This window comes from Passer domesticus, unplaced genomic scaffold (assembly GCF_036417665.1).
Source record: "Passer domesticus isolate bPasDom1 unplaced genomic scaffold, bPasDom1.hap1 HAP1_SCAFFOLD_93, whole genome shotgun sequence".
In the NCBI taxonomy this organism is placed as follows: Eukaryota; Metazoa; Chordata; class Aves; order Passeriformes; family Passeridae; genus Passer; species Passer domesticus.
In genome coordinates this window covers 122,404-149,114 of record NW_026990188.1, presented here as the reverse complement: position 1 = coordinate 149,114, position 26,711 = coordinate 122,404, and the positions used below count along the sequence as shown (strand labels likewise).

At 52.6% G+C, this 26,711-nt stretch overlaps 1 protein-coding gene and 1 long non-coding RNA gene across 2 annotated transcripts; one reads left to right on the top strand and one right to left on the bottom strand.

Annotated features, from left to right (window-relative positions):
* Positions 1 to 4,925: 4,925 nt before the first annotated feature.
* On the bottom strand, positions 4,926 to 12,959 carry LOC135293235 (uncharacterized). The gene is made up of 11 exons (XM_064407234.1): positions 12,891 to 12,959; positions 12,731 to 12,802; positions 12,542 to 12,643; positions 9,051 to 9,158; positions 8,327 to 8,398; positions 7,905 to 7,961; positions 7,632 to 7,703; positions 7,446 to 7,532; positions 6,888 to 7,001; positions 6,094 to 6,259; positions 4,926 to 5,571 (listed from the first exon to the last, which is right to left on the bottom strand). Exons 2-11 carry the CDS (start codon positions 12,798 to 12,800, stop codon positions 5,409 to 5,411), a joined length of 1,011 nt encoding a protein of 336 aa, XP_064263304.1. The 5' UTR covers positions 12,801 to 12,802; positions 12,891 to 12,959; the 3' UTR covers positions 4,926 to 5,408.
* A 3,425-nt stretch (positions 12,960 to 16,384) lies between these two features.
* LOC135293240 (uncharacterized) lies at positions 16,385 to 26,703 on the top strand. Its single transcript, XR_010355340.1, has 3 exons — positions 16,385 to 17,574; positions 25,800 to 25,893; positions 26,116 to 26,703. It is a non-coding gene; the product is annotated as an uncharacterized LOC135293240 (long non-coding RNA).
* Positions 26,704 to 26,711: the final 8 nt, after the last annotated feature.

Below are 26,711 nucleotides of genomic sequence, written 5' to 3'. Positions count from 1 at the left end.
TCTCCTAGAGTCATGTTTAGTCTGTCACATTTGGCTTTTCTCTCTGATCCACCACAAGGACCAAAGATCACACGGTCGTGAGGATGTAAAAATGCCTGTTCCTTCTGGAACATTGCTGTTGTGTTACAGCCGTGCAGGCAGAGCGGGCAGCTGTAGGGATACTGACTCATTTCCCTGGTGCCAGCCGTGCTGCATCCATCGAGCTGCTGGTGTTGGTGCTCGCTGGGACGCGGCCCGGCCCGGCACCACGGGAGTTAGGAAGGGTCTTGAAGGAATCCCCACGCGTTAAAGCAGACGATTTAGCCTGGGATTTTAAGTTGTTTCTCAGTTAACCGTGTAAAAGGCCAAAACAAGTCTCCTATGAATTCTGTCCCTGTCAAGTTCAGTTCCGCCGCGGAAGCCCCTCAGCATTCTCAGGGCAGTGGCAGGAGCCGGGTGCTGGCCCGGAGCCCCGCTGGCCGGGGAGAGCACGGCCCAGAGCGAGCCCCTGCTGCCCGGGATGGCCACAGGCCCGGGGGAGCCGGGCGGGCAACGCCAGGGCCCTGTCCAGGGCTCCTGGGGCTCCTCTGGCATCTGTTCTGTCCCCTCGGGCGCTGAGCGGTACCCGTCCCGCAGGGCTGTCTGTGCCCGGCCCCAAAAGAGGCAGGGCCGGGGCTGTGGCCCCTGGGCTGGCGGTGCCGCCTGCTCGGCGCTCAGCATGGCCCGTGCCGTGCTGGTGCAGCGTGACCCGGCGGGGCAGCTCCGCCTCGGCGCCTCGCCACCGCCATCCCGGCACGGCGGCTGGCCCTGGGCCGCGGCAGCCCCGAGCCGCACGGGCCCGGGAGGGACTGCCGGAGGTCCCCGTCCCCTGCGTGCCTCAGTAGACACTCCAGCCCCACTGTGTGCAGCAGGAGGGACACAAAGCACCTGCACGCTTACGAGAGTCCACAGCCCTTTCTACATGTGAAATGAGACCCCAGAACCGTGACATGTGCCTCAGGAGAGATCCCAGCACCCTGCACACCTTGGGAGAGATCCCAAACCCTCTGCATGCCTCACACAGGATTCCAAATCCCTTGCATGACTTGAAGTGGACCCCAGTGCCCTCCATGCCTCAGAGGAAACCTAAAATATCCCTGGGTGTGCCATGAGGGACCCCAGCCCCTCGTGCACCTTACTGGGGACTCCAAAGCCCCCACGTGCCCTACAGGGAAGTCCAGGCCAGCTACGCCGAGTGTTTTGACCTGGAAAACAAGCATGGTTGGACCTGGGTTGTTGTGTCTCTGGGGCTGCTCACCAGCCCTGTCGGACCCCGAGGCCACACAGCCCTTCCCTTCCCTTCCCTTCCCTTCCCTTCCCTTCCCTTCCCTTCCCTTCCCTTCCCTTCCCTTCCCTTCCCTTCCCTTCCCTTCCCTTCCCTTCCCTTCCCTTCCCTTCCCTTCCCTTCCCTTCCCTTCCCTTCCCTTCCCTTCCCTTCCCTTCCCTTCCCTTCCCTTCCCTTCCCTTCCCTTCCCTTCCCTTCCCTTCGGCCCTCGCTGAGAGCAGCAGACCCTGTGCAGCACCCTGCATTGGTGATGGCCCATCAATTAGGTCCTATCCAGTGTGTGTTAATTAGGGAGGAGCTTTGTTTTGCCTGCTGACATTGCTGGTCAGGCTGTGTCCCTGGAGATACTCTTGATGGCTTCCCTCTTTTCCTGGGCACGGCACTGGAGGAGGTCTGGGCCCAGATGATCCCACGGAAGGAAATGTCCCTCAGCCCAGGGACGCTCAGCATGGGCTGCCCCATCCCCTCAGGGCCCCACCACTGGTCACAGTGAAGCCATATGCAGAATGAATAGACTCCACTGTCACCCTGGTTTTTAATGTTCTGTCCTGGATTCGGGTAAATCTGGGAGAAAACCTCCAATGGGGCCCCCCAGAAAGCAACCCCACATGGCCCCTTCCCCCCAGCGGTTCGGGAAGGATTCCTTGGAGAGAAGTGGAAAGAACCTGTTTATTTGACAGGCAAAACACCCCCAGCACACAAAATGAACAATAGCAGATGACAATGCTTTCACCGATCTGAAAAGGATGACAAATTCAGAAAGTCTTTCCTGGCAGTGGTGGCTCTCTTGTTGCTCCATCCGGCACTGGGGATAGCTGCTGCAGCCAGAGGATGCAAACTCTCAATGTTTCCCAGGTCCCAGTCTGGAGCAGGTGTGAGTGGTTCCAAAAAGGGAAAGGAAAAACAGTCCAGGGAAAAATTTGGACTGCTTAGCTAAACTAACTAACAAGCAGAAGCCAAAAAGCAAAAGCAAAGCGGGAGCACAGCAGAAGCAAGAGCAAAGCAAGCAACAGAAAGCAAAGCAAAATGCAAAAGCTGCACTATGTACTGCGCCATCTGTCTGTCCTGCCAGCTGTGGGGGAGCAGGCTGATAACAAACCAAAACAAACCTTGCTCTTCAGGGCCAGTCGTGAAGGCACAGTACGTAATATCCAGCATTAACAGAACACACGATTGGGGATGCAAGCATCATAACCTCACCCTAGGACAAGTTCTTCTCAGCCTTCTGATGTTTACATTCTTGTAACAAACTTTCTCACACACGTTATGCAAATAACGTATTGTTATGCATTCTTTTCTGCAGGAGGAGAAATTTGATGGACTGTTGGTTTGTCCAGTGTCATTGGAGAGGTGGCACTTTCACCCTCCAATCCACTCTCACATTTGGAAATCTGTAAATGTTCGAGTCAGAAATTTAACTGCCCCCTTTTTTACCTTGGAGAGATGCGTGTCTGCGTTGTTACATTTCATGTCCTGTAGCGCCACTCCACAAACTGATGTAGTTATGAAGTGGGGATGCGTGTCAGGGCCTGGCACAAGTGAGATGGCTCTTGTGAAAACTTGTGCCCCGAGCCCTGGTCCGAGCCACATCTTTGTTCACAAACATGTTCCATATGCAATGCATTACACAATCTCTTCATGCACATTCAACCCCTGGCCCTGCCTGTCCTCCCCTCACATGGCGATGAGATCCACGCCCTTCTGGGCACGCGTTGTTTCCTGTGGTGGTCACACTGGGGTCTTTGGTGGTCTCTGAGGCCGAAGGCTGTGGTCTTGCTCATGACTGAACTTTTGAACTTCTCTCCTTTGTGCGTGCACTGTGGTCCCCTGGTGCTTATCTGAGTACGTCTGTTGGTTTGGATCAGCTTGGAGACAGAGGAGCTCCTTAGTCTAGGCTTCCTGCATTCCCTGGTCTTCTCCTGGTGTTATGAGTAAAACAGTTATCTGTAGCTATGATATTTTATTAAAAATCCTTTCCTAGGATTTTTCCCCTCCTGAGGAGCTGAGGGCCTCAGGAAAGAAATGTAAACAATAACTATCTGCTGCTGTGGAATGCAACAGGTGCATCTTCCATTGGTCCATGTGGATTGGTTTCACTGGATGACCAATCACAGCCAACTGTGTTGAGCCTGTGAGCAGTCACAAGATTTTTGTTATGCATTCCATTCTATTCTTCTTCTTTGTAGCCTTCTGGTCATTTTTTCCTCTCTGTTCTTTTAGTATAGTTTTAATGTAGTATTTTAATAGAATATATAATAAATCAGCCTTCTGAAATGGAGTCAAGTCTCGTGTCTCCACACCTGGGGTGTTCGCCCCAACAAATTATCCATTTTTTTTAAGGCTGCAACGTTAAACAAGTTGGGCCAGTTGTTGTGAGTTGAAATGTTGACTATTTGTTGTTGATAGCTTCATGTTGCAATCACCTCTTGTTAATAGTTTTTCTTCAATTACCTGTTAATGGTTAGAAATCAAGCGCAATTGTCCCCCTGCTGCTTCCCCAGAGCCTGCAGGTAGCAGGGTTGGGGGGGGGGACATCAGAGCTAGTATGCAGATGAGAATGCATTTCACCAAATTTTGCAATTTTCCAGGAAAAAACCCCTAAAAACAATGAGCCGACATAAAATTAAGAAACCTAAGTAAGGTCTAAAGGTGAGGAACTTAATCCTTAGTATCTGCTAAGATCCTTTTTACTCCTCATCCTAACCTGAAAGGATGTCATCTAGAAAGAGGACCTGGAATGTTAGACCAAAGAAGCGGAATTCCCACTACTCCCTCGAGGATGGAAGCCCCAGCTCTGCCTGCATACCAGCGGACACAGCTGCATCATCCTCCTCCTCTGTGCCACTCCTGGGAGCAGTGGGGGTGCGGGCAACCTGTCCTTTCTCCCCAACCTGAGCTGAACGTTTTTAATAAAGGCATTAAAAAGGAGAAAGATCTCCTGCCCTATTTATGACACTGGTATTGTCCTTCATAGCAAGAAGCTCCAGAAATTTGCATTTTCCTATGCCCTTTGTACCATGGCAGAGGTTTCTTAAGTAGAAGGGTAAAATTCAACACATAATTCTACAATTTAAAATTTAAATGCTCAGTCCATATTGCTAACTTAATTGAACCCCCCAAAACCTCCATTTTAACAGCAGCCCCAGCCTGGCTTCTGCCTGCCCACACCGGGGGCATCCACGGCTCCTCCTGGGCATGGAGCTCAGTCAGTGCTGGTGCTGGGTGGCTTTGCTGCTGCTGCCACCTGGACACTGGGGTGACCGCTTGTCCTGGGTTGCAGTGTAAAGATGTATTCTAATGCCATCCTCAAGAGCTGCTGAAACCAGGAGGGGCATTGTTTCTTCCTTATCTCCTGTTAATGGGCCCATCAATGTCTTGCCACATGACTCAGAGATAACTCCCTCCCAGAGCCATTTCTGTTTCATGGCTAATCAAGGACCCACAGCATGAGGCAGAATGATATCAGCCCACTGTGAGATGCTCTGCCCATGGGGGAGGAGCTAAGCATCCCCAGCTGGATATAATCTGGGTTTTGGGACACAACAAGCAGTCTTTCCACTGGATTCCCAGAGGAACCGCCGCCCTTACCCACTGCTTTTCCAGAGGATGAGAGCTACCAGATTGTTTCGACAGGATCACCACTTCCACAAGTCCATTTCATCTGGACTGCTACCACCACCCTAAGTAGCAGGGTGTCAGGCTGTATTCTGACCCTGTCAGTGGTTTTTCTTTTGTATTATTGCATGTATTTTGGTTTTTTTTCCCGTTTCCTAATAAATTGTATTTCTGACTTGGAGCCTCTCACTGGTTTTGCTTTCAAACTAGGACACAAATCCATCTCTTTATTTCAACACAGGAATGGGCCATTGCCTACTCTGCAAAAGGGGGGGTGGAGGGGTGGGGTGTCACCTTCAGTGTTGCTTAGCGGGCAAGGGCTCAGGGGCAGAGGGAGGGATGTGTTGGTCTGAGGAGGGGCTGGAGGTTGCTGGGCTGGTCCTGGGGTCTCTAGAGTAATTTGGGATGGCTGGGATGGGACAGACGCAGAGAAAAAAAGGAATGAAGGCAGCTTGGGGAGGCCCATGGGGAGAGCAGGTGGCAGTGAGATCTACGGGGCAATAAGAGGCTTCCTTGTCGACGGTTGTTCTGGGGTCCTCTTCACAGAACACTTGAGAGGGCTGTCCAGGCCGTTCCTGCTGCTGGAGGGGCTGCTCACGCTGTCTGGGTGTGAGGTGCAGCCACCGTCTTCCAACTCCTGTCCCGAGGTGCTCCTGTGCAGAGAGGAGGTGGCTGAGGCCCCAGCTGTCAGTGGCACACAGGGACCCTCGTGCACAGCAGGGCCCAGAGCTGGCAAGGCTCCCCAGCACGGCTGGAGCTGCTGGCACAGCTGGGCCCAGCTGGACAGCTGCCCCTCAAGGCCCCGGCCAGCAGGGCACGGCTCTGGGCAGGGTCCCTGGCCAGGAGCGGGCCCCAGAGCGCCTCTGCCTTTCAAGGGCAATCTCGGCCCTGCTCTTTCTCCTCCCCACCTCCCTCTGCCTCTGCCCCGTGCCCCTGGGGCTGCTCTTGGCCAGGCAGCCTCAGTGGGAGCCAGCACTGGCAGCAGCCCCAGCGGGGCCCCCAGGACAAGGCCCAGCAATTGAGAGGCCAATGGAAGCACTGGGCAGCAGCAGAACCCTCAGCAGAGTTATTTGGACAATCATGGATTGGCCATAACCCCACTGCAGTCTCAATGGGAATGTTCCCTGTCCAATTTAGGCTTCTAAAAGACGCTGTTGGAGAGCACAAACACTCACTGTTCTCTGTTCCAAGAATACCAGATTCCAAAGCAGCAGAACATGAAGACAAGCTCCAAATAAAGGACGCCTGCCAGTAACCCTAGCCAGCAGACTGTTCCCTGACAGAAACCCCATCTGAGGCCATCCTGGGCATCGGTAACAGGTCTTGTGGTGCCAGCTGCATCTGTGGGAGTGATGGGGAGCGTGAGCCCATGCTGTGCTGCACTGCTGAGCTGGCAGCACGGTGGATACGGGCAGGACATTCTCTGTTTCCCCCAGAGCTGGGGCCTTCAGGCACCTTGCCGGCCCTTGGCACAGGCTGTGCCAGCCAACAAAGCCCAGCAGGCCGGGAGGAGAGCCCGGGGGCAGCGCAGCTGCTTGGGCAGTGGCTGCTGCCAGGGACACAGGCCAAAGCCATCCCTGAGCAGCCACTGCCACCCCTGGCCCTCCCTGACCCGTGACAGCACCCCCAGCCCCAGGGGACAGGCTCAGGCCCTGTCAGGACCCAGCGCAGCCCCTGCCCAGTCGGGAGCCAGGGCTGGCTCTGGCCCTGGGCTGGCGGCAGGGCTCCCGCTCGGGGCTGCTCCTGTGCCTTGGGCCTCTGGGCACTCAGGGCCAGCTCCGCAGCAGCTGCAGCGCCAGGGACGTTGCTGCACCAGTCCCGTTTCCCCGGGGCTCTGAACAAGCTCCAGAGGCCTGGAAGCCGAGGCGCCTCCAGCTTTGGCTGCTGCAGGGCCAGGCAAGGGCAGGCCCTGGGGGAAGAGCTGCTGCCACACAGCCCCAGCCAGGGCTGAGCCCGGCACAGCAATTACCTGCTGTGCCTGTGCCCGTGTCTGGCATCGCCTTCCTTCCTGCAGCAGGGGTTGCCAATGAGCCACTGCTTCTCCCTGAGTGTTCCTCCTCCTGAACAGCCTTTTGGTCCATCACTTGAAAAAGGAAAAAAGGGACAACTGGATCAAATGGAAATATTCCCCACTGGAGAGGTGGCACCTTCATGAGGCAATGCTTGTCTAAGTCAAAGGTAAAGATCAGGAAAAAGCCCAGGTAATTGGGGCTGGGCCAGTGCGCTCCCTTGTGCAAACAGCTGCACCGCCTGATCTTCTCAGAGACTGGGAAATGGCAGGGGATCTCAGGCCCACGGTACAGTCGGGGCACCCTATCAGCTGATGCCAAATTCCATCCTGCAGAGGCTGGGGAGGAATTGCAGCCAGGCCAGGCTGGGAAACAGCCCTGCAGGGCGTGAAAGCAGCAGCGGGGCAGCGAGGCTGCCATGGATCCCTTCCCGCTGTGCCGGGCACGGCGTGGCCAGATGTGCAGCCAAAGCCCCCGGCTGCTGAGTCCCAGGGGAAGCATGAGGGAAAGGCACCCACCTTGTCCTCCAGGTGCTTCCTTCTGTGTTTGTCTCAGGAATTCATCTGAGTCATGAGACTTTTTGGCTGCAAAAACTTGGGTCTTTCCTTTTGGAGGACCTTAAGAGAAAGTAGTTCCATTTCCCAGGAATGGATCCCACAAAAGCGGGGCTCAGCCTGTGGGGTCAGCAGGGACACACTACTCACCCCTGCCATGGGAGCTGGGTTGGGGCCAAGCATCCAACCCTGGAGCTTGAGAAGTCCTCCCTGCAGACACACCTGTAACTCAACAGCCACAGAAGCTTCTGCCATCTCTGCTGATCTGCACGGGCACCACTGAGCCGCAGCAGCGGTGAGGAGATCGTGCAGGGGGCGGGCACACACGTGCATGGTTCTGTGCTGGCACCTGCAGCGCTGCCTCCCTGGCCCAGCTTTGGGCTCTGAGCTGGCAGCTCTCCCAGGGGAAAGGCCTTGACCTACCCTCAGCATCTCCCAGAGCCTCAGTCCTGGATGTGGGACCTTCACCGGCAGGTTCAGCTGCAAAGAAAGGCAGGACAGAAGAGCTCCTGTGGCACTGCAGGAGATCCTCAGGTTGCCCACAAGGCTCAGCCCCGAGGCACAGCCCTGGGCCCGGCCCCTTCCCTCTCTGCTCTTCTCTGTGACTGCACAGAGCACACGGAAGGACACACTGGCACAGCACACGGGAGGAGGACTGAAAGATCAATACTCCTTCCTCCCACTGACAGCGATCCTGTGGGATCCCTCAGGGCTCCAGAAGGGAGCAGGGAAAGATTCTCAGAATCCTTCGGCCCTTACATAATGTTAAGGGAAATGCTTTATAAATGAGCTTTTGTTGCATTGATCCTGATTATTCACTCAGGAAAGGCAGAATGAAAACTTGCCTCCAGCATTCCCCAGGAACTTCAAACCATCCTTCATCAGGACTTCCTGAAAACCCATGTCACGATTCCCGTCTAAAAGGGAGCGGAGATCAGAACCATATCTGTGGCATGCTGGGATCCCCTAATGCTACAGGGAAAAGGGCACTGCCAGGGGGTCGGGTAAGGCTATGGGACCCAGATGTGAATAGACATGGCCAAAGGTTCTTAGGGGCCTGGGGAGCTCTCGGCTGGCTCCTGATCACTCTCCACACTCTTTCCCTGCCCTCAGCAACATCCCAGGGAGGGGTGGCTGGAGTAGCCCAGGGCCCTGGGGCTCTCTCCCTCAAACTCACAGAGAATCCTCCCTAAAGCCCTGGGGAAAACTGCAGCAGGCAGTGCCACAGCTATCCCTCCCTCCTACACTCCCTCCTGCCCTCCTTCAGCTGGGACAGCTCCCAGATCCCAAGGGCAAACAGCCAGGCCCTCTCAGGACACACTGGAGCCTTGCTCTCCCCCTCTGTCCTTTTCCCACCGTGGGCACCCCGTGCAGTCACTGCCAGGTTTCAGGACATGTCTCCCATGGAGGGACCCCAGCAGGACTGCTCAGGGCCCGAGTGCCCTGAGCCTGCTCGGGATAATTCCCCTGGGCTGTGCCGCTCTAGTCCAGGCTGTGCCCGCACTGCCAAGCAGCAGAGAGGGCAGCTCAAGCCTCAGCAGGGCTCAGGCCCAGAGGCACAGCAATTACCTCCTGTGTCTGTGCCTGGCATGGCCTCCCTTCCTGCAGCAGAGGCTGGCACGGAACCACTGCTTCCTCCGGGAAATGCTTCCTTCTGCACAGGCTCTCCTTTCATTTCTGGAAAATGGAAAAGAGACGCTGGATCAGATGGAAACATTCCTGACTGGGAATGGGGAAGGTGCGACATCACTTGTGAATGGAATGGATAAGGATCAGAAAACACGCAGGATTTTGGGACAACCCATGGCTGCTTCCTTCCTCAAACAGCCCCAACATCTGATCTGCCTGGACATCAGGAAATTGCAGGGGATCTGAGGGTGGCCATGGACTGTGATGCAATTGGGGCTGTCTGTCAGCTGATGCCAAATGCCTTCCTGCAGAGGCTGGGCAGAAGCTGCAGCCAGGCCAGGCTGGGAAACAGCCCTGCAGGGCGTGAAAGCAGCAGCGGGGCAGCGAGGCTGCCATGGATCCCTTCCCGCTGTGCCGGGCACGGCGTGTCCAGATGTGCAGCCAAAGCCCCCGGCTGCTGAGTCCCAGGGGAAGCATGAGGGAAATGCACCCACCTTGTCTTCTCTGCAGACATTCCTTCAGCATTTGCCACATGATTTCTAATGGGTCCTGGAATTTCTTGCCTGCCATGTCTTTGGTCTCTCCTGTCGTAGGACCTTAAGAGAAAGTAGTTCCATTTCCCAGGAATGGACCCCACAAAAGCAGGGCTCAGGCTGAGGGGTCAGCAGGGACACACTACTCACCCCTGCCATAGGAGCTGGGCTTTTGTGCAGCATCCAAGGTAGGAGTTGGTGAAGCCGTCCCTGCAGACACATCTATAACACAACAGCCAGAGAAGCTTCTGTCACCTGGTCCTGACCAGTCAGTCAAACATTACGCCTTGTTGGGATAGTGAGAACATACCTGCAGAATGCTCGGAGGGCTGCACAACTTCAGAGCGCCAGGCTAATGGGGAATCATTCCCAGCATCCCAGTCTGGAAGCAAACCAAGATGAGAACTGTTTCCATTGTGTGCCAGGGCTGGCTCTGGCCCTGGGCTGGCAGCAGGGCTCCCGCTCGGGGCTGCTCCTGTGCCTTGGGCCTCTGGGCACTCAGGGCCAGCTCCGCAGCAGCTGCAGCGCCAGGGACGTTGCTGCACCAGTCCCGTTTCCCCGGGGCTCTGAACCAGCTCCAGAGGCCTGGAAGCCCAGGTGCCTCCAGCTTTGGCTGCTGCCGGGCTGGGCAAGGGCAGGCCCTGGGGGAAGAGCTGCTGCCACACAGCCCTGGCCAGGGCTGAGCCTGGCACAGCAATTACCTGCTGTGCCTGTGCCCGTGTCTGGCATTGCCTTCTTTCCTGCAGCAGGGGCTGGAACCGAAGATAGAGTGCTTCCTTCAAGAAATGCCAACTTCCACTGAAGCACTATGTCCATCTCTTGACAAAAGAAGGGAGACAGCTGCATCAGATGGAGCTGTTCCCCACTTGGGCGGTGGCATCAGAGGTAATATTTGTGAAATTTATGGAGCAGGAAAATGGCCAGATTACAGTGGCATGATGTGAGCACGTCCACCTCCAAACAGCCACCCTTTTCCTAATCTGCAGGGCTGGATATAGTGGGGGATCTCAGGGTGTGTTACAGTTTGGGCTGCCTGTCAGCTGATGCCAAATTCCATCCTGCAGAGGCTGGGGAGGAATTGCAGCCAGGCCAGGCTGGGAAACAGCCCTGCAGGGCGTGAAAGCAGCAGCGGGGCAGTGAGGCTGCCATGGATCCCTTCCCGCTGTGCCAGGCACGGCGTGTCCAGATGTGCAGCCAAAGCCCCCGGCTCCTGAGTCCCAGGGGAAGCATGAGAGAAATGCACCCACCTTCTCTTGTCTGCAGGGGTGCCTTCAGCTCTTGCCTAATCTGTTTGGAAGTTTGCAGGGACATCTTATCTGTTGTATCTTGGACTTTCCCTGTTGGAGTACCTTAGAGAAAAATATTTCCATTTCCCAGGAATGGATCCTACAAAAGCAAGGCTCAGCCTTTGAGGCCAGCAGGGACACACTACTCACCCCTGTGATGGGAGCTGGGCTTGCGTATAGCATCCAAGGTAGGAGCTGGAGAAGCTGGAGAAGTCCTCCCTGTAGACACATCTGTAACACAACAGCCACAGAAGCTTCTGTCACCTGGTTCCTGCCCGCTTGTCTACAATTCTTCCTTGGTGGCACACTGAGAACATACCTGCAGGAGGCTCCAAGGGCTTCAAAACTTTATTCATCCAAGCTGATGGAGAAGCCTTCCCAGTAACCTCATCTAGAACGGAGCACAGATGAAAACACTTTCCAGAGTGTGCTGGGATCCCCTTCTGCCACAGAGAACTGGGCACTGCAAGGGGGTCGGCTAAGGCCGTGGGAGCCAGATGTGAATAGACATGGCCAAAGGTGCACAGGGGCCTGGGGAGCTCTGGGCTGGCTCCTGGTCACTCTCCACACTCTTTCCCTGCCCTCAGCAACATCCCAGGGAGGGGTGGTTGGAGCAGCAAAGGGCCCTGGGGCTCTCTCCCTCAGACACAGAGGAAATCCTCCCTAAAGCCCTGGGGCAGACTGCAGCAGGCAGTGCCACAGCTATGCCTCCCTACCTCCCTCTGTCCCTCCTGCCCTCCTTCTGCTGGGACAGCTCCCAGATCCCAAGGGCAAACAGCCAGGCCCTCTCAGGACACACTGGAGCCTTGCTCTCCCTCTCTGTCCTTTCCCCACCGTGGGCACCCCGTGCAGTCACTGCCAGGTTTCAGGACATGTCTCCCATGGAGGGACCCCAGCAGGACTGCTCAGGACCCGAGTGCCCTGAGCCTGCTCGGGATAATTCCCCTGGGCTGCTCTGCTCTAGTCCAGGCTGTGCCCGCACTGCCAAGCAGCAGAGAGGGCAGCTCAAGCCTCAGCAGGGCTCAGGCCCAGAGGCACAGCAATTACCTCCTGTGTCTGTGCCTGGCATGGCCTCCCTTCCTGCAGCAGAGGCTGGCACGGAACCACTACTTCCTCTGGGAAATGCTTCCTTCTGCACAGGCTCTCCTTTCATTTCTGGAAAATGGAAAAGAGACGCTGGATCAGATGGAAACATTCCTCACTGGGAATGGGGAAGGGGACAATTTCAGGAGGCATCACTTGTGAAAGGAATGGATAAGGATCAGAAAACACGCAGGATTTTGGGACAACCCATGGCTGCTTCCTTCCTCAAACAGCCCCAACATCTGATCTGCCTGGACACCAGGAAATTGCAGGGGATCTGAGGGTGGGCATGTCCGTTGGTCCAGTTTGGGCTGTCTGTCAGCTGATGCCAAATGCCCTCCTGCAGAGGCTGGGCAGAAGCTGCAGCCAGGCCAGCCTGGGAAACAGCCCTGCAGGGCGTGAAAGCAGCAGCGGGGCAGCGAGGCTGCCATGGATCCCTTCCAGCTGTGCCCAGCACGGCGTGTCCAGATGTGCAGCCAAAGTCCCCGGCTGCTGAGTCCCAGGGGAAGTATGAGGGAAATGCACCCACCTTGCCTTCTTTGCAGACGTTCCTTCAGCATTTGCCACATGATTTCTAATGGGTCCTGGAATTTCTTGCCTGCCATGTCTTTGGTCTCTCCTGTCGTAGGACCTTAAGAGAAAGTAGTTCCATTTCCCAGGAATGGATCCCACAAAAGCAGGGCTCAGCCTTTGGGGTCAGCAGGGACACACTACTCACCCCTGTGATGGGAGCTGGGCTTTTGTGCAGCATCCAAGGTAGGAGTTGGTGGAGTTGTCCCTTCAGACATGGCTGTAAAACAACAGCCACAGAAGCTTCTGTCACCTAGTTCTTACCAGTCAGTCAAACATTACGCCTTGGTGGGACAGTGAGAACATACCTGCAGAATGCTCAGAGGGCTTCACAACTTCAGAGGGCCACGCTAATGGAGGAACCGTCCCAGCATCCCAGTCTGGAAGCAAACCAAGATGAGAACTGTTTCCATTGTGTGCCAGGGCTGGCTCTGGCCCTGGGCTGGCAGCAGGGCTCCCGCTCGGGGCTGCTCCTGTGCCTTGGGCCTCTGGGCACTCAGGGCCAGCTCCGCAGCAGCTGCAGTGCCAGGGACGTTGCTGCACCCGTCCCATTTCCCCGGGGCTCTGAACCAGCTCCAGAGGCCTGGAAGCCGAGGCGCCTCCAGCTTTGGCTGCTGCTGGGCCAGGCAAGGGCAGGCCCTGGGGGAAGAGCTGCTGCCACACAGCCCTGGCCAGGGCTGAGCCTGGCACAGCAATTTTCTGCTGTGCCTGTGCCCACGTCTGGCATTGCCTTCTTTCCTGCAGCTGGGGCTGGCACCAAAGATGGAGTGCTTCCTTCAGGAAATGCCACCTTCCACTGAAGCTCTATGTCTATCTCTTGACAAAGGAAGTGAGACAGCTGCATCAGATGGAGCTGTTCCCCACTTGGGCGGTGGCATCAGAGGTAATATTTGTGAAATTTACGGAGCAGGAAAATGGCCAGGTGAGAGTGGCATGATGAGAGCACTTCCACCTCCAAACAGCCACCCTTTTCCTAATCTGCAGGGCTGGATATAGTGGGGGATCTCAGGGTGTGTTACAGTTTGGGCTGCCTGTCAGCTGATGCCAAATTCCATCCTGCAGAGGCTGGGGAGGAATTGCAGCCAGGCCAGGCTGGGAAACAGCCCTGCAGGGCGTGAAAGCAGCAGCGGGGCAGTGAGGCTGCCATGGATCCCTTCCCGCTGTGCCGGGCACAGCGTGTCCAGATGTGCAGCCAAAGCCCCCGGCTGCTGAGTTCCACGGGAAGCACGAGGGAAATGCACCCACCTTGTCCTCCCTGCCGCATTTCCTTCAGCTCTTGCTTCATCTGTGTGGGTGGTTCCAGGGATATCTTGTCTCTTGTGTCTTGGATCTTCCCTGTCAGAAGAACTTATAGAAAAATACTTCCATTTCCCAGGTATGGATCCCACAAAAGCGGGGCTCAGCCTTTGAGGTCAGCAGGGACACACTACTCACCCCTGCCATGGGAGCTGGGTTGGGACCAAGCATCCAGCCCTGGAGCTTGAGAAGTCCTCCCCGCAGACACACCTGTAACTCAACAGCCACAGAAGCTTCTGCCATCTCTGCTGATCTGCACGGGCACCACTGAGCCGCAGCAGCGGTGAGGGGATCGTGCAGGGCGAGGGCACACACGTGCATGGTTCTGTGCTGGCACCTGCAGCGCTGCCTCCCTGGCCCAGCTTTGGGCTCTGAGCTGGCAGCTCTCCCAGGGGAAAGGCCTTGACCTACCCTCAGCATCTCCCAGAGCCTCAGTCCTGGATGTGGGACCTTCACCGGCAGGTTCAGCTGCAAAGAAAGGCAGGACAGAAGAGCTCCTGTGGCACTGCAGGAGATCCTCAGGCTGCCCACAAGGCTCAGCCCCGAGGCACAGCCCTGGGCCCGGCCCCTTCCCTCTCTGCTCTTCTCTGTGACTGCACAGAGCACACGGAAGCACACACTGGCACAGCACACGGGAGGAAGATTGAAAGCTAAAGGCTCCTTCCTCCCACTGACAGTGATCCTGTGGGATCCCTCAGAGCTCCAGAAGGGAGCAGGGCAAGATTTCCAGATTCTTTTAATGTTAAGATTATATTAAGGGAAATGGTTTATAAGTGAGCTTCTGTTGCACTGACCCTGATTATTCATTCAGGAAAGGCAGAATGAAAACTTGCCTCCAGCATCCTCCAGGAACTTCAAACCATCATTCATCAGGATTTCCTGAGAACCCATGTCACGATTCCAGTCTAAAAGGGAGCGGAGATCAGAACCATATCTGTGGCATGCTGGGATCCCCTTCTGCCACAGAGAACTGGGCAATGCAGGGGTGTTGGGTAAGGCTGTGGGAGCCAGATGTGAATGGACATGGCCAAAGCTACAGGGGCCTGGGGAGCTCTGGGCTGGCTCCTGGTCACTCTCCAACCTCTTTGCAGGCCCTTTGCAACATCTCTGGAGGGGTGGCTGGAGTAACCCAGGGCCCGTGGGGTCTCTCTCCCTCCCACACAGGAAACCCTCCCTAAAGCCCTGGGCAAAACCATCCCCAGCGCTTCCCAGGGAGCAGGGAGCGCTGTCCCAGGAAATGGCAGCCAGGCTGCCGGCTCACCTGCTCGCCACGCTTGCAGCGGAGCAGCCTGGGCAGCCCTGGCTGGCAGGGCCACGGCCAGGAGCAGCAGGAGTAGGAGGCGCAGAGCAAGGGCCATGGTGCCTTGTCCTCCGCCAGTCCTGCAGCTCTTGCTGCCACCGCTGTCCCGACACCGCTGTCCCAACGTCAGCACCGCTGCTGCCACCGCCGCTGCTGCCGCAACAGTTGTGCTCAGGGACTGAGTGCTGGCTCCTTGTGCTGCTGTGCAACCACGGAGCTCTGGCACCTCTGGCACCTCTGTGACCTCAGGGCCTGCTGAGAGCTCAGCCTGCTGTGACCCCAGAGCCCTGCTGTGACCTCATGGCCTCAGCTGTACCCCCAGAGTGTGCGCCCGTCTGCATGAATTGACTACCCTGATTGTCAATGTTTTGCTTCATCAAAGGGCCATTGCTCAGCAAAACCTTTCTTTTGCCTGCTGACATTGCTGGTCAGGCTGCGTCCCTCAAGATGCTCTTGATTGTTGCAGTTCAAATTTATTTTATTGATTTCATTTTAAGTGTTGTTTAAGGGCTCTGTTATCCCCCATGTTTTTCCTGAGTTGGTTTACCTGTGGGTTTTACCCTCCCTCCAAACTGTCCCTCGTGCACTTCCCCACCCCTTGTTCCAGCTCTTTCCCTGCCTGTCAAGGCAACCCAGCCCCTTGGTTCCCAAACCTTTGGGCCAATCCCTGACTGCAACTCCCCTTTGGAATTCCCCTACTCCTGGGAGCCCCATTGGCCCTTGTGACCCATCCTCTCCACCCTCCTACCCCAACTGGCCCCAGACACTTGATGTAATCCCCTCACTCCTCTCCTGAGGATTCCCTATTGGTTCATTGTTTGCATCCACCCCATGACTTGTATGTGTACAAAACCCCTTGGGCAGTACAGCTAGGGGCTTTTCATCCTGTTCTCTTCGCCTGGACTAAGGTGTTCCTTGCGGAACCTGAAGACGGGACGCCTCCTCCTTTCTCCTGTGCTTCGTCCCTGTCGTGGCTTGTGTCTGGCACTGGAGAGCAAGTGGCACTAAAGGCTCTGCCTCTGGTAAATCCCCATAGCGAGGCAGTTCCCGACTCCTGCCGTAGTGCCGGAGTTCTAAGAGCTAGCCCAGGTTCCAGCACTCACTTCACTAATGTACTGAATGCCCCTTCTTCAGTGCCTGCTCTGGTGCTCTGCCAGCTCACACAGCAGAGTGTGATTCACATACTGCAGCCCAGAGTTAGGTTGTTGCAACATTGAAATGGGTGTGGTTGGCAGGATGGCTGGGCATAAATCACTACAGAACTAAAGCAAATGCGTGCACGGTCCCAGGCTGGACTTGAATAGGCACAGGAATTGTGGAAAGATGAGGACAAGATAGCAGAGAACAATGGATAAATAGATATGATTCATGCTGACAAAATTGAAACAGTAATCAATATTGATAATTAATATTTGGAAATAAAAAAACAGTTAAAGATGTCATGCCAAGCAAGAAAGGGAGAGGAGGGGTCCACCCCCAACCTTCTCCTGCAGATGTTCAGAACAGGAGGAAGCAAGAGATAACTATGACTAAATTTCGTTGGAAGAGAGGAGAATTTGGTTGGACACCAGGAAAATGTTTATTGTAGCAGGCACAGGGCCTGCACGGCCTCCCTGGCGATCAGAAGCCTGAGCTAGGAAATGCCAAAGAGTAGCATGACTAAGGCTTTAGAAACCCCTCTCTTCCGCCTTTCCGGACCCTGTTATCTCCCTGTATATCCATAGGTCACTTTTCCCCTGACCCTTACTATTGGACAGTTTTCAAAACCCCTGTAAGGTATAAAACCCCTAACTCTGCCCACTTCGGGAGAGAAGAGCTGTCACTGGACCCTTCGCGGAGACCCGAATAAAAGAACCCTGCGGAACCCATACAGCGCTTCTCCCTCTCTCTCTGCGTCTGCTGCGGCGGCGGTACCGACGGCACCAGGCAAGCTAAAAGAGCTGAAATCACTAAAGAGCTGACTGCAAATCACTATAGCCTGCCTGGGTTGCCTGAGCCCCCCGCTGAGCTATCCTGGCCCTCCGCTGAGCTATCCTGGCCGGCCGGCATTCCCCGCTGGGCTTCTGCCCTGAGGGTAATAGCCCAGCCATAGATGGTGCACCGAACATAGCGGACGCCCGAACAGCGAGGGGCCCCTGGGCCGACATCTGAACCGCCGTGATATCCTGGCCGCGGAACTGAATGCCGGACCTGGCATTTCAGAGGAGCAGCATTTCTTCGTGAAATTGTCACTGCCTCCGCGCCAGAAATCCTGGAAGGAGAAGCTCTCCGTTATAGAAGGACTCTTCTGGACAGGAGGTCAGCCGACCCGCACCCCGACACCTGAACACTTGTTCATGGAGGCTGATGAGCAGACGACCCCCAGCAGAACTTTGACCCACAACAGGCTGAAAAGTGTAAGTTTAACACAGCCTTTCTTGCGCACAAAATATTTTTCCTTGGGTCCTTTTTTTTTGGGTTTTTTTTCTTTTTTTTTTCTCTTTTTTCTGCTGGCGGGAACTGAAAAATGGGATCAAAGCTTAGTACGTTTAAGCCATCCCAGAACGAGAGAGATTTATATTCCCTAATCCTAGAAATCCTATCTTCTAACAACTTTTCTTTTTCTAAAGGTAACCTTTCAAAAACTAACCTGAAAAAATTTATAAAGTGGATTCTCTGCCACTTCCCAGACACTAATACACAGACTATTACCTTAGACTCCTTTTGGGATACAATTGGGACCACGATATATAAGTTTCAAACTAACCAAGACTTTTCTGTAACCCGGTTTTTACCTATATTTCACGCTATCACTAAAGCTGTAGAAAAAACTAACAAAAAGATAGTAACTTCAGGGCTAACTTCTGTCGAACGAAACGGGAAGTTCTTATCTGACTCAACAGAAGCGCCTATTTCAAATGCTAATCGAGGAGATAACACCCCCTCCACCCTGGATTCCAGTACTCCTCTGGATCCAAGCGTCCTGCCATCTGCGCCGCAACCCCCCGACCCCAGGGCGCCCATGGCCCCTGCCCACCCCCTCTTCCCCCCTGCCTGCCCCTCGGGAGCCACACCCTGCGCGCCTCCTTGCTCTGTGTTATCTCCAAGAGCATCTGCGCCAGTTCCCGCCAGGACCGACCCAAACCCCACCCCTCCCCCTGCTCCCCCCGACCCTACTGGGGCCCCCCCCCACCCCCTTTGCCGTCCCTCCTGCCCCTGCCACGCCCGCCCCCACTCCCTCCCCCACCCTCGCCCCCCCCGCTACCATCGTGTCTTTCCCTGCCCCCGGCATCATCCAGGCTGCGGCAGGGGATCAGCCTGCCTGCGTATCCGCGCCCCCCCCCCCACCATCGCGCTTTCGCCTGCCGCCGGAATCGTGCCTGCCCGCGTATCGGCCCCAGACCCAAGCCACCCTGTATCCGCCGCACCCTCTTCCAGTCCCGCCGCCTCCTCCATCCCGCACCTCCCCTGCCCCCATACCCACGCTCCGCAGCCCCCGGTCGGGACCCCCCAGACTTCCTTCAGTTCTGCCCCCCCTCCCCACGCCCCCCAGTCCTGTGCCTGCTGTATCACGCATTGCATGGCCACTCCAGCCCTGCTGCCTCCCTGTAGCCACGTTCTGCCATGTGCTGCCTTACACTCTCCACAGACACATGCACCTCTGCCAAATGTTGCTCCAGCCAGCCATAAGAAACATAAGGCAAGGCCTGATAGCTCTCACTTCTCGTCATCTGATGACAGCAGTGACAGCGATTCTGATTTGGAAATAGAATATGTTGATCCTTGGGCAATAATAAAAATGGAAGCCACACAGGCAGGGGAGTGGCAATTAGCTCAGAGAATTACTGCCTTTCCAGTAGATTATAAGAAGGGAAAAAGAGGAGGTGCCACTACTAGAAAGACATGGGAACCTATTACAAATAAAGAACTTGTGCAGTTAAGAAATACAGCCACAGAACATGGTAGAAGTTCACATATTTTTAGAAATTTCCTAGAGGCTACGTTCTCAGCATGTGTTTTGGTACCCCACGATATTAAAAATATTGCCCAGTGCCTCCTTTCTCCCACCGAGTACATGCTTTGGGAAAGGCATTGGAAAAAGCAATTAAAAACATTATCAGATAACTACACTGCAGATGCTGATAAGTCAAATTTTACACTCGAACAGCTGGCTGGTGAAGGGGATTTGCAAAAGCCCTCTGACCAAGCTGATACTTTACCTAAGGCAACATTACAAGACGTGGCTATAGCAGCAAAAACCTCCTTACACCTTACCCCTGATGACCCTACCCCTACCCAATATTTTTCCACTATCAAACAAGGAATAGATGAAAGCTTTACCAAATATGTGGATAGAATTAAGGATGCTCTGGAAAAACAGATAGAGAGCACAGAGGCAAGAAAAGAACTGTTGTGTAAACTTGCCACGAGTAATTCAAATGAAAAATGTAAAGCAATTCTGAGAGCCTTACACTTAGACACAGAACCTACCATAGAGCAAATGCTGGAAAGCTGCACACGCCACTTGTCCACTGAAGATACAGTGGCCCAAGCAGTAACTAAGGGTGTTGCAGAAGGAGTTTCTAGTGCATATGCAGCAATAGCTTCTAAAGACCAGGTCCGCTGCTACTGAAATAAATGGGCAGGAGATCTTTCTCCTTTTTAATGCCTTTATTAAGAAGAATCAGCTCAGGTGTGGAGAAATCGACGGGTTGCACCCTCGCCGCCGCTGCTCCCAGGCGTGGCACGAAGAAGGAGGATGATGCAGCTTTGTCCGCTGGTCTGCAGACAGAACTGGGGACTCTGTCCTCACGGGAGAGTCGTGGAGTCCTTGGTTTGTTTGTTTAAAAACCCGGGGGGTCTCTTTAATCAGTTTCTTTTCAGGTTAGAGTGAGAAACAAAAAGGTCCAAGCAGGTACGGGACTATGCTCCCATCTTTAGACGTCACTTAAGTCACTTGCTGGCTGGTGATTTTAGGGGTTTTTCTTGTAAAAACTGTAAAACTGTAAAAACCCAAGGTGCACTGCATTTCTTATTTGCATACTGGCTCCGATGTCACTCCTATTTTCTTTACCTTGGAGGGGTCTGTCCTGGTGTCTTTTTTTGGCAAGTGGCCAGCATCAGGGAAACAATCAGTTAATCACCGGCCATTAACGGGTGATTAAGGGCTTTCCTTTGGCAGCACACCTAAAGAAGTCTGACCGGTTTGACTTGCTTTTTTTTAACTCTGAAACTAAAAAAAATACAATTTTCTATTCATAACAGCTCCCCCCTTTTTTTCTTTGATCAGGCTTAAGCTTAAGCTTGCATCAACTTATAATTTTTGGCTCATTAACATAGAATTTCCTATATTTTTTATATTGATTATACTTTTCCTCAGCACTGAGGTGATCATATTTACTAAACTTCATTACCCTTTTTGGTTTTTTCAGGTTAATTCCTTTAGAGATCCTTAAGTTATTCTGTACAGCAGATGTCACTATTTTTGTTAAACATGGAAATAAGAACAGACTAACAAGTGTGCCCACAGTGAAGGTTATAGTTTTCCAACTTTTTTTGAAAATCCATAGATTATCCCACCAACTGGAATCAAGTGTAAGAGTCCTTTGATTTCCTAAATATGCTAGTTTTTTTGTTTCATTTAAAGTGTTTCTAATGACTGCTACAATTAATTTGATTTGATAAACTACTGTTTTGGTTTGGTTGAGTTGGTCATTAATATGATTAAGAGCTAATGCGGTCTGATTAGATATTACTTCTAATTCTGATTGTAGCTTCAAAATTTTGTTTAACATATATTGTTTCTTCAGTTTTGTTTTTCTCAAATCCTCATATATAGGAACTCTTAAACTTGATCCAGATTCTTTGTGTAATATAAAGACAGTTTGTTTTAGAATTCTAATGATGCCACCACTAGACCAGCCTCTTGGCAATTCAGTGGATGTTGTGGTACCATTGACCCAAAACAGGTGTTTAGGGGTTTCCTGAAAGATATTAATTTTTGTCGTGCCCTCCCAATATTTAGAAATACTTTTTCTTTTTATCAGATTTACCAGGTTTGCTTCAGTAGCATCACATTCAAAGCACCACCAGGTTTCTCCTACAGGGTGCTCTCCCAGGAGTGGCTGCCTAAAGGTGGCAGTGTTCCGGGTCATCCAATATATTTTTTTATTCTCTTGATAAAAGATCAATTGGGAGAGGTTAACACAATTGTTGTGGACTCTCAGCAAGGAGCTTACTTCTTTCTCATAGAAAGGTTGGTAGTACTCATTGCACAGCTCTCCTGGGCTCTCCAGAGCACCACTAGCAATCAGAGCCAGCACTACTACCCTTCCCAAGAGTCCGGTATGGGTCATCATGCACAGCGTGCCCACCTGGCCTTGCCTCTTGAGGATTTTACTGAGAAGAAGTCTCCAAGCTCTTTAGAGTCTCTTGCTCCTCTGGTTAAACCTCTCTTGATCTGTCCGTGCTAATTTGGTCTCTCCTAGGGGAGCACTCTGGAGAAGATTAACCTGGGGTCTTTAGTACTAAGTTGGGACGACTTAACCAGAATTACTTATTAACAATTTTTAACTTTTACAAATTTCTTAAAACACTTCAAGACATGTTATGATTCTAAACTTTTTTCTTATGCAGTTCATCAGTCTTTTTGAATGTCAATTTTAAGTCATTTGGTCCTTTTATAATAGTATATTCAGCTGAATTAACTCCTGATGCGGTTGAATCCTGTCCTGAGTTAGAGTGTGAGGGTGGTGTGGAATCTGGTCCAATACCAGAGGGAGACACTGAAGAATTTTGTCCCATGCTCGGGGGTGGGACTGGTCCTTTAATTCTCGTGATGTGGGTCCAACCTTTTTCTCTGGTTCGCACAGCCGAATTAGTGATGAGGAGTACCTGAAAGGGGCCTTCAAATTTAGGCATTAATGGTCTATAATTCCAGGATTTTATTAAAACCCAATCTCCTGGGTTGATGTCATGTGCTTTTGTATCAAGAGGGGAGGTTTGGGGGAGGTATCCTCTCTTTCTAAGTCCTTCTAGGGTTCTTCCAATTACTTCTAAATATTTCCTTGTAGCTTCTTCTCCTTCCAGATAGTCTCCTGTGCTATAGGGTGTTAACAAGAATGGCAATCCGAACATTATTTCATAGGGTGAAATCCCTATATCAGACCGGGGTCTTGTTCTGATGCGCAAGAGCGCTAGGGGCAAACACTTTAGTCAATTCATTTTTGAGAGTTTTGTTCATTTGCTCCACCCTCCCAGAACTCTAGGGGTGCTACGGAGCGTAATCTCCATTTTATTCCTGAAGCTTCAATTATAATTTGCAATGTTTGGGCCACAAAATGTGGACCTCGGTCTGAGTCTATGGTATTCACTATTCTATTCTGGTTCACTTTTTGGCAAGTTAAACACTCTTTTATAATTGTTTTTTGCTAGGTCATACACGGTTATGCACAGGTTATTTCTTAGGAAATAATCACATAGTCCTTGGACTCCCCAGTGGGTTAGTTTCTGTAGTTCTGTTAGCACCATCCCAGCAAGTGCTTTGTTTAGCAACACCCGTCCGTCAGATATTAACCACTCCCCCATATCCCTTGATGTAACTTTAAATTTCACAAAATATGAGTTCTTTTTTTCTTTTTCCCTTCTCGGGTGTGGTTTCTGCTTAAAAAAACTTTTACCAGATCTTCTGGTCTTAAAGCTGCTTCCTTTGCTATCTTGATCAGCTAGCAAAGATTTCACAACTTTAGGCTAAACAGTCTGAGGGGGGTCCAGTTGCTCCACAGTAATAGCAGCAGCTTTCACTCAAAGGGACTCGAGGCCTCTCCATGCCTCCTGCCCCTGACAGTACTGCCGTATCCTTGCCTGCTCCTGGTGGTGGACCCCCCCACTCTTTTGTGGCCTCGTACTGTAGGAAAGAGTTGTTTGCTCCCACACTTTCTCTGGCTATAGCAAGCATGATCTTAGCTTTGGCCTTCGCTTTTTCTTCTTCCCCCCTTAAATACACTTTCAGTGCTTCCCTCAATAACTCGTTAATATCTTTTTCTTGCCAATCCTCTATCTTTTCCAGTTTTCTCCGTATATCAGGCCAAGATTTAGTAACAAATTGGACTTTTAGTAGCATTTCACCTTCGCTGGTGTCCAGGTCTGTTTTGGAGTACAATTGAAAGTTCCGCCTCAGGCGATTAAGCCAAGTGGCCGGAGTTTCATCTTTCTCCTGTATACCTTCAAATGCCAGTTTTGTATTAGTTCCTTTGGGAATTGATTCTCTTATCCCTCGAATTATCAAGGACCTGTACTCCATCATGGCCTTCCTCCCTTCCTCCTGGTTAGGATTCCAATTGGGATCCACTAGTGGCAATTTTTCTTCTCCTGATGGCACTTGGGGCCCTGGACGGTTATCTTTTTCCCAAACTCTTATGCTTGCGGCCCTAATCATTCGGGACTCTTCTGGGGAAAATAATATATTTAGCATTTGAGGGGTATTAGCATTAGCTTGGACTTGCTGTAGGCTAATGGCTGTACCTGGTGATAAGGGGTTACTAGATAAGGAGGAATTTGTGTCCCAGTTAGGAGGAGGTGGAGGGACTGCAGTAGGAGGGGGAGAAGAGCTTGGGTGCATATTAGGTGGAGCTGGAGAAGGGGTGGAGCATGCAGCAGGTGTAGTAGGTATTAGTGGTGGTGCCGAAGCAGCTAAAGGAGTCAAAGGGGGTGGTGAGGGAATGGCCCCCATGGCAGCCGGGAGAAGAACTGGATCTGCTATTTGAGGTGCTCGAAGGAGAGGGTTATAAGGTGGAAGGGCATCAGGAGGCAAGTAGTCTAGGGGGTCCCACCTTTTACCAATTTCTTTAATTCCAGCATCTCCTCTTTCATTCCCTTCTTTCTTGCTCTGCACTTTACAAATTTGCACTCCTTCATTCTTTATAGCATTCAACCAACAAGCTACATACAATAATTCCTCAGGATCAGTATCTCGAGCCGTCAGATAATTACTCAGCTGTTGACACATCCACTTGTCTTTCGTCCCACACCATGGCCATCCTCCTTGCACTTCTAATTCTGGCCACACTTCTGAACAGTAATGAATCATCTTAACTTTATCTAATCCTTCTGTGCCTTCTATAAAGTCCCATTTCTCTAATAGTTCACCTAGGGGACTGTGGGGAGGTATATTCTTCAATCTTTGGCCACTTTTTTTACTACCGCACCCTCCCATATTTTTCTGCCTCTAAACAAATCACAAAGATGTCTTTTTTTCTCTAAAGGAAATATTTAAGAAGTCTTAATTATTTAAGAAGTCTCGACCTCCTGCCAAAACTCCAATTTCACTGACCCTTTTCGTCAGGACTTTGTTAAGACCTTGGCCTTCTCTTGCCAAGACTCAACAAACAATCAAAATACAAAAAAACATCCTCGAGGTCCTGACCTCTGAGGTTTGCCTGACCTCCTTCGCCAGGACTTAGAGAGACCTTGGCCTCCTTTGCCAAGGCTCAAACAGTCAAACCTCGAAACCCTGGCTTCTGAGGGGTGCCTGACCTCCTTTGTCAGGGCCAAACTGCCTGATATCCTAAATCCTAACTTCCTTCGTTAGGACCTGTATCAGAGCCTTTGGGGTGCGTGCCACTCACAAAGTATTTCCTCCGCACGCCCGGAGGGCGGTCCTCTTTACCCCTCTGGAGGCGCCTCAATCACCAATTCCACTCGCTTTCCCCTGTTCCCGTCCGGCCCCCTCACGGGGGTGCGGAACCGCGGTACTGAGGGGTCCTCACTCGCTTCGAGGGGCCGAGCTGCCGGCCCTCGTCTCACTCACACACACTCGCTCGCCTCCCTCTCCCACCGCCGGATATTCTCACCAATCCGGCGCTGCTCCGTGTCACTGTCCCAAGCCGATCTTCTCTGGTCCCGATAGCCAGCTGTCCTGCAGGTCCAGGGTGGGCGGCCGTCCCAGTCCTGGTGTCCTCTTCAGGCGTGGCTATCCCGGATGAGTCCCCAAGCTGAAATAAATGGGCAGGAGATCTTTCTCCTTTTTTAATGCCTTTAATAAGAAGAATCAGCTCAGGTGGGGAGCAATCGACGGGTTGCACCCACACCGCCGTTGCTCCCAGGCGTGGCACGGAGAAGGAGGATGATGCAGCTTTGTCCGCTGGTCTGCAGACAGAGCTGGGGACTCTGTCCTCACGGGAGAGTCGTGGAGTCCTTGACTTGTTTGTTTAACACTCCGGGATGTCTTCTTAATCAGTATCTTTTCAGGTTAGGATGAGAAACAAAAGGTCCAAGCAGGTACGGGACTATGCTCCCATTCTTAGACGTCACTTAAGTCACTTGCTGGCTCGTGATTTTAGGGGTTTTTCTTGTAAAAACTGTAAAACTGTAAAAACCCGGGGTGCAATGCATTTCTCATTTGCATGTTGTCTCTGGTGTCACTGCCCATTGTCTTTACCCTGGAGGGTTTCCCTTGGTATCTTTTTGGCAAAGGACCAACATCAGAGGAACAATAGTTAATCATCGGCCATTAACGGGTAATTAGAAACTTTTTCTTTGGCAGCGAAACCAAAGGAGTCTGACCCGGTCTGACTTGGTTTTTTTTTTTTTTTTTTTTAAACTCTGAAACTTAAAAAAAATACAATTTTCTATTCATAACAAGAACGTCCTTGTGGACCTGGGCACGGGCAAGGCGAAGCTCATCGACTTCAGGTGCGGCACGATCCTCCAGGACATGTTCTACACCTAGATGTCAGGTGAGCCCAAAGCCGGGGCCCAGCCGGGCAGGGGAGGTTCCCCCTTTGCTGGCAGAGGGGGAACAGGGAGGGAGGGAGGGAGGGATGGAGGGGGAATACTCCTTCAGCCGGCTGCAGCCAAGTTGCTTTTTGGCGGGGCAGGGGCTGGCTGCTGTGGAACGGGAGCTGGCTGGCAGGGAGAGGGAGCAGCATCGCCTGATGAGCTGCACCTGCGTCCCATAGGAACGCCATAGGAGTCCCATAGGAGTGCAGCCCACCGGAGTGGATCCTCTTCAGCTGCTGCCATGGCCAGCCAGCCACCATCTGATCCCTGGGCATTCTGCTCCATGACCTGGTCTGCAGGCTCTTTCATTTCTACAGCAATGAGGACATCGTCAGGGGCTAGCTCTTCTTTCCACCCTGGGTGTCTCAAGACGAGGATGCACCTTCTTACAAACGGTGGCCCTTTTCTACAGGAAACAAAATTCAGCCCCCAGTGTTTCGAGGTCGGGTCAGAGGTGGAGTCTGGAGCTCCAAGAGCACGCAGAGTCCGAGTTACTAGACTGTTGATGTTTGCAATATTTAGAGGCTGCCTATATGCATGTACTCACAAAAGCTTTGCCTCCATCTGGATTAGCTCTCCTTCCTCTGAGCCCCACATGCAGCAGAGAGAAGGAGAATGGGGAAAATGGCACCGGCAATGATGATGACAGAAGAAAAAAAGAGGAGTTGAGTTCAGAGGAAAAAGGATGTAAGGTAAGGAGACCAAGCTAAGTCCTGTGTGGTAGATTTTTGGTTCATGTGCTGTAGGTGTAGCTCTGAGAACTTTTCTTGTGGTG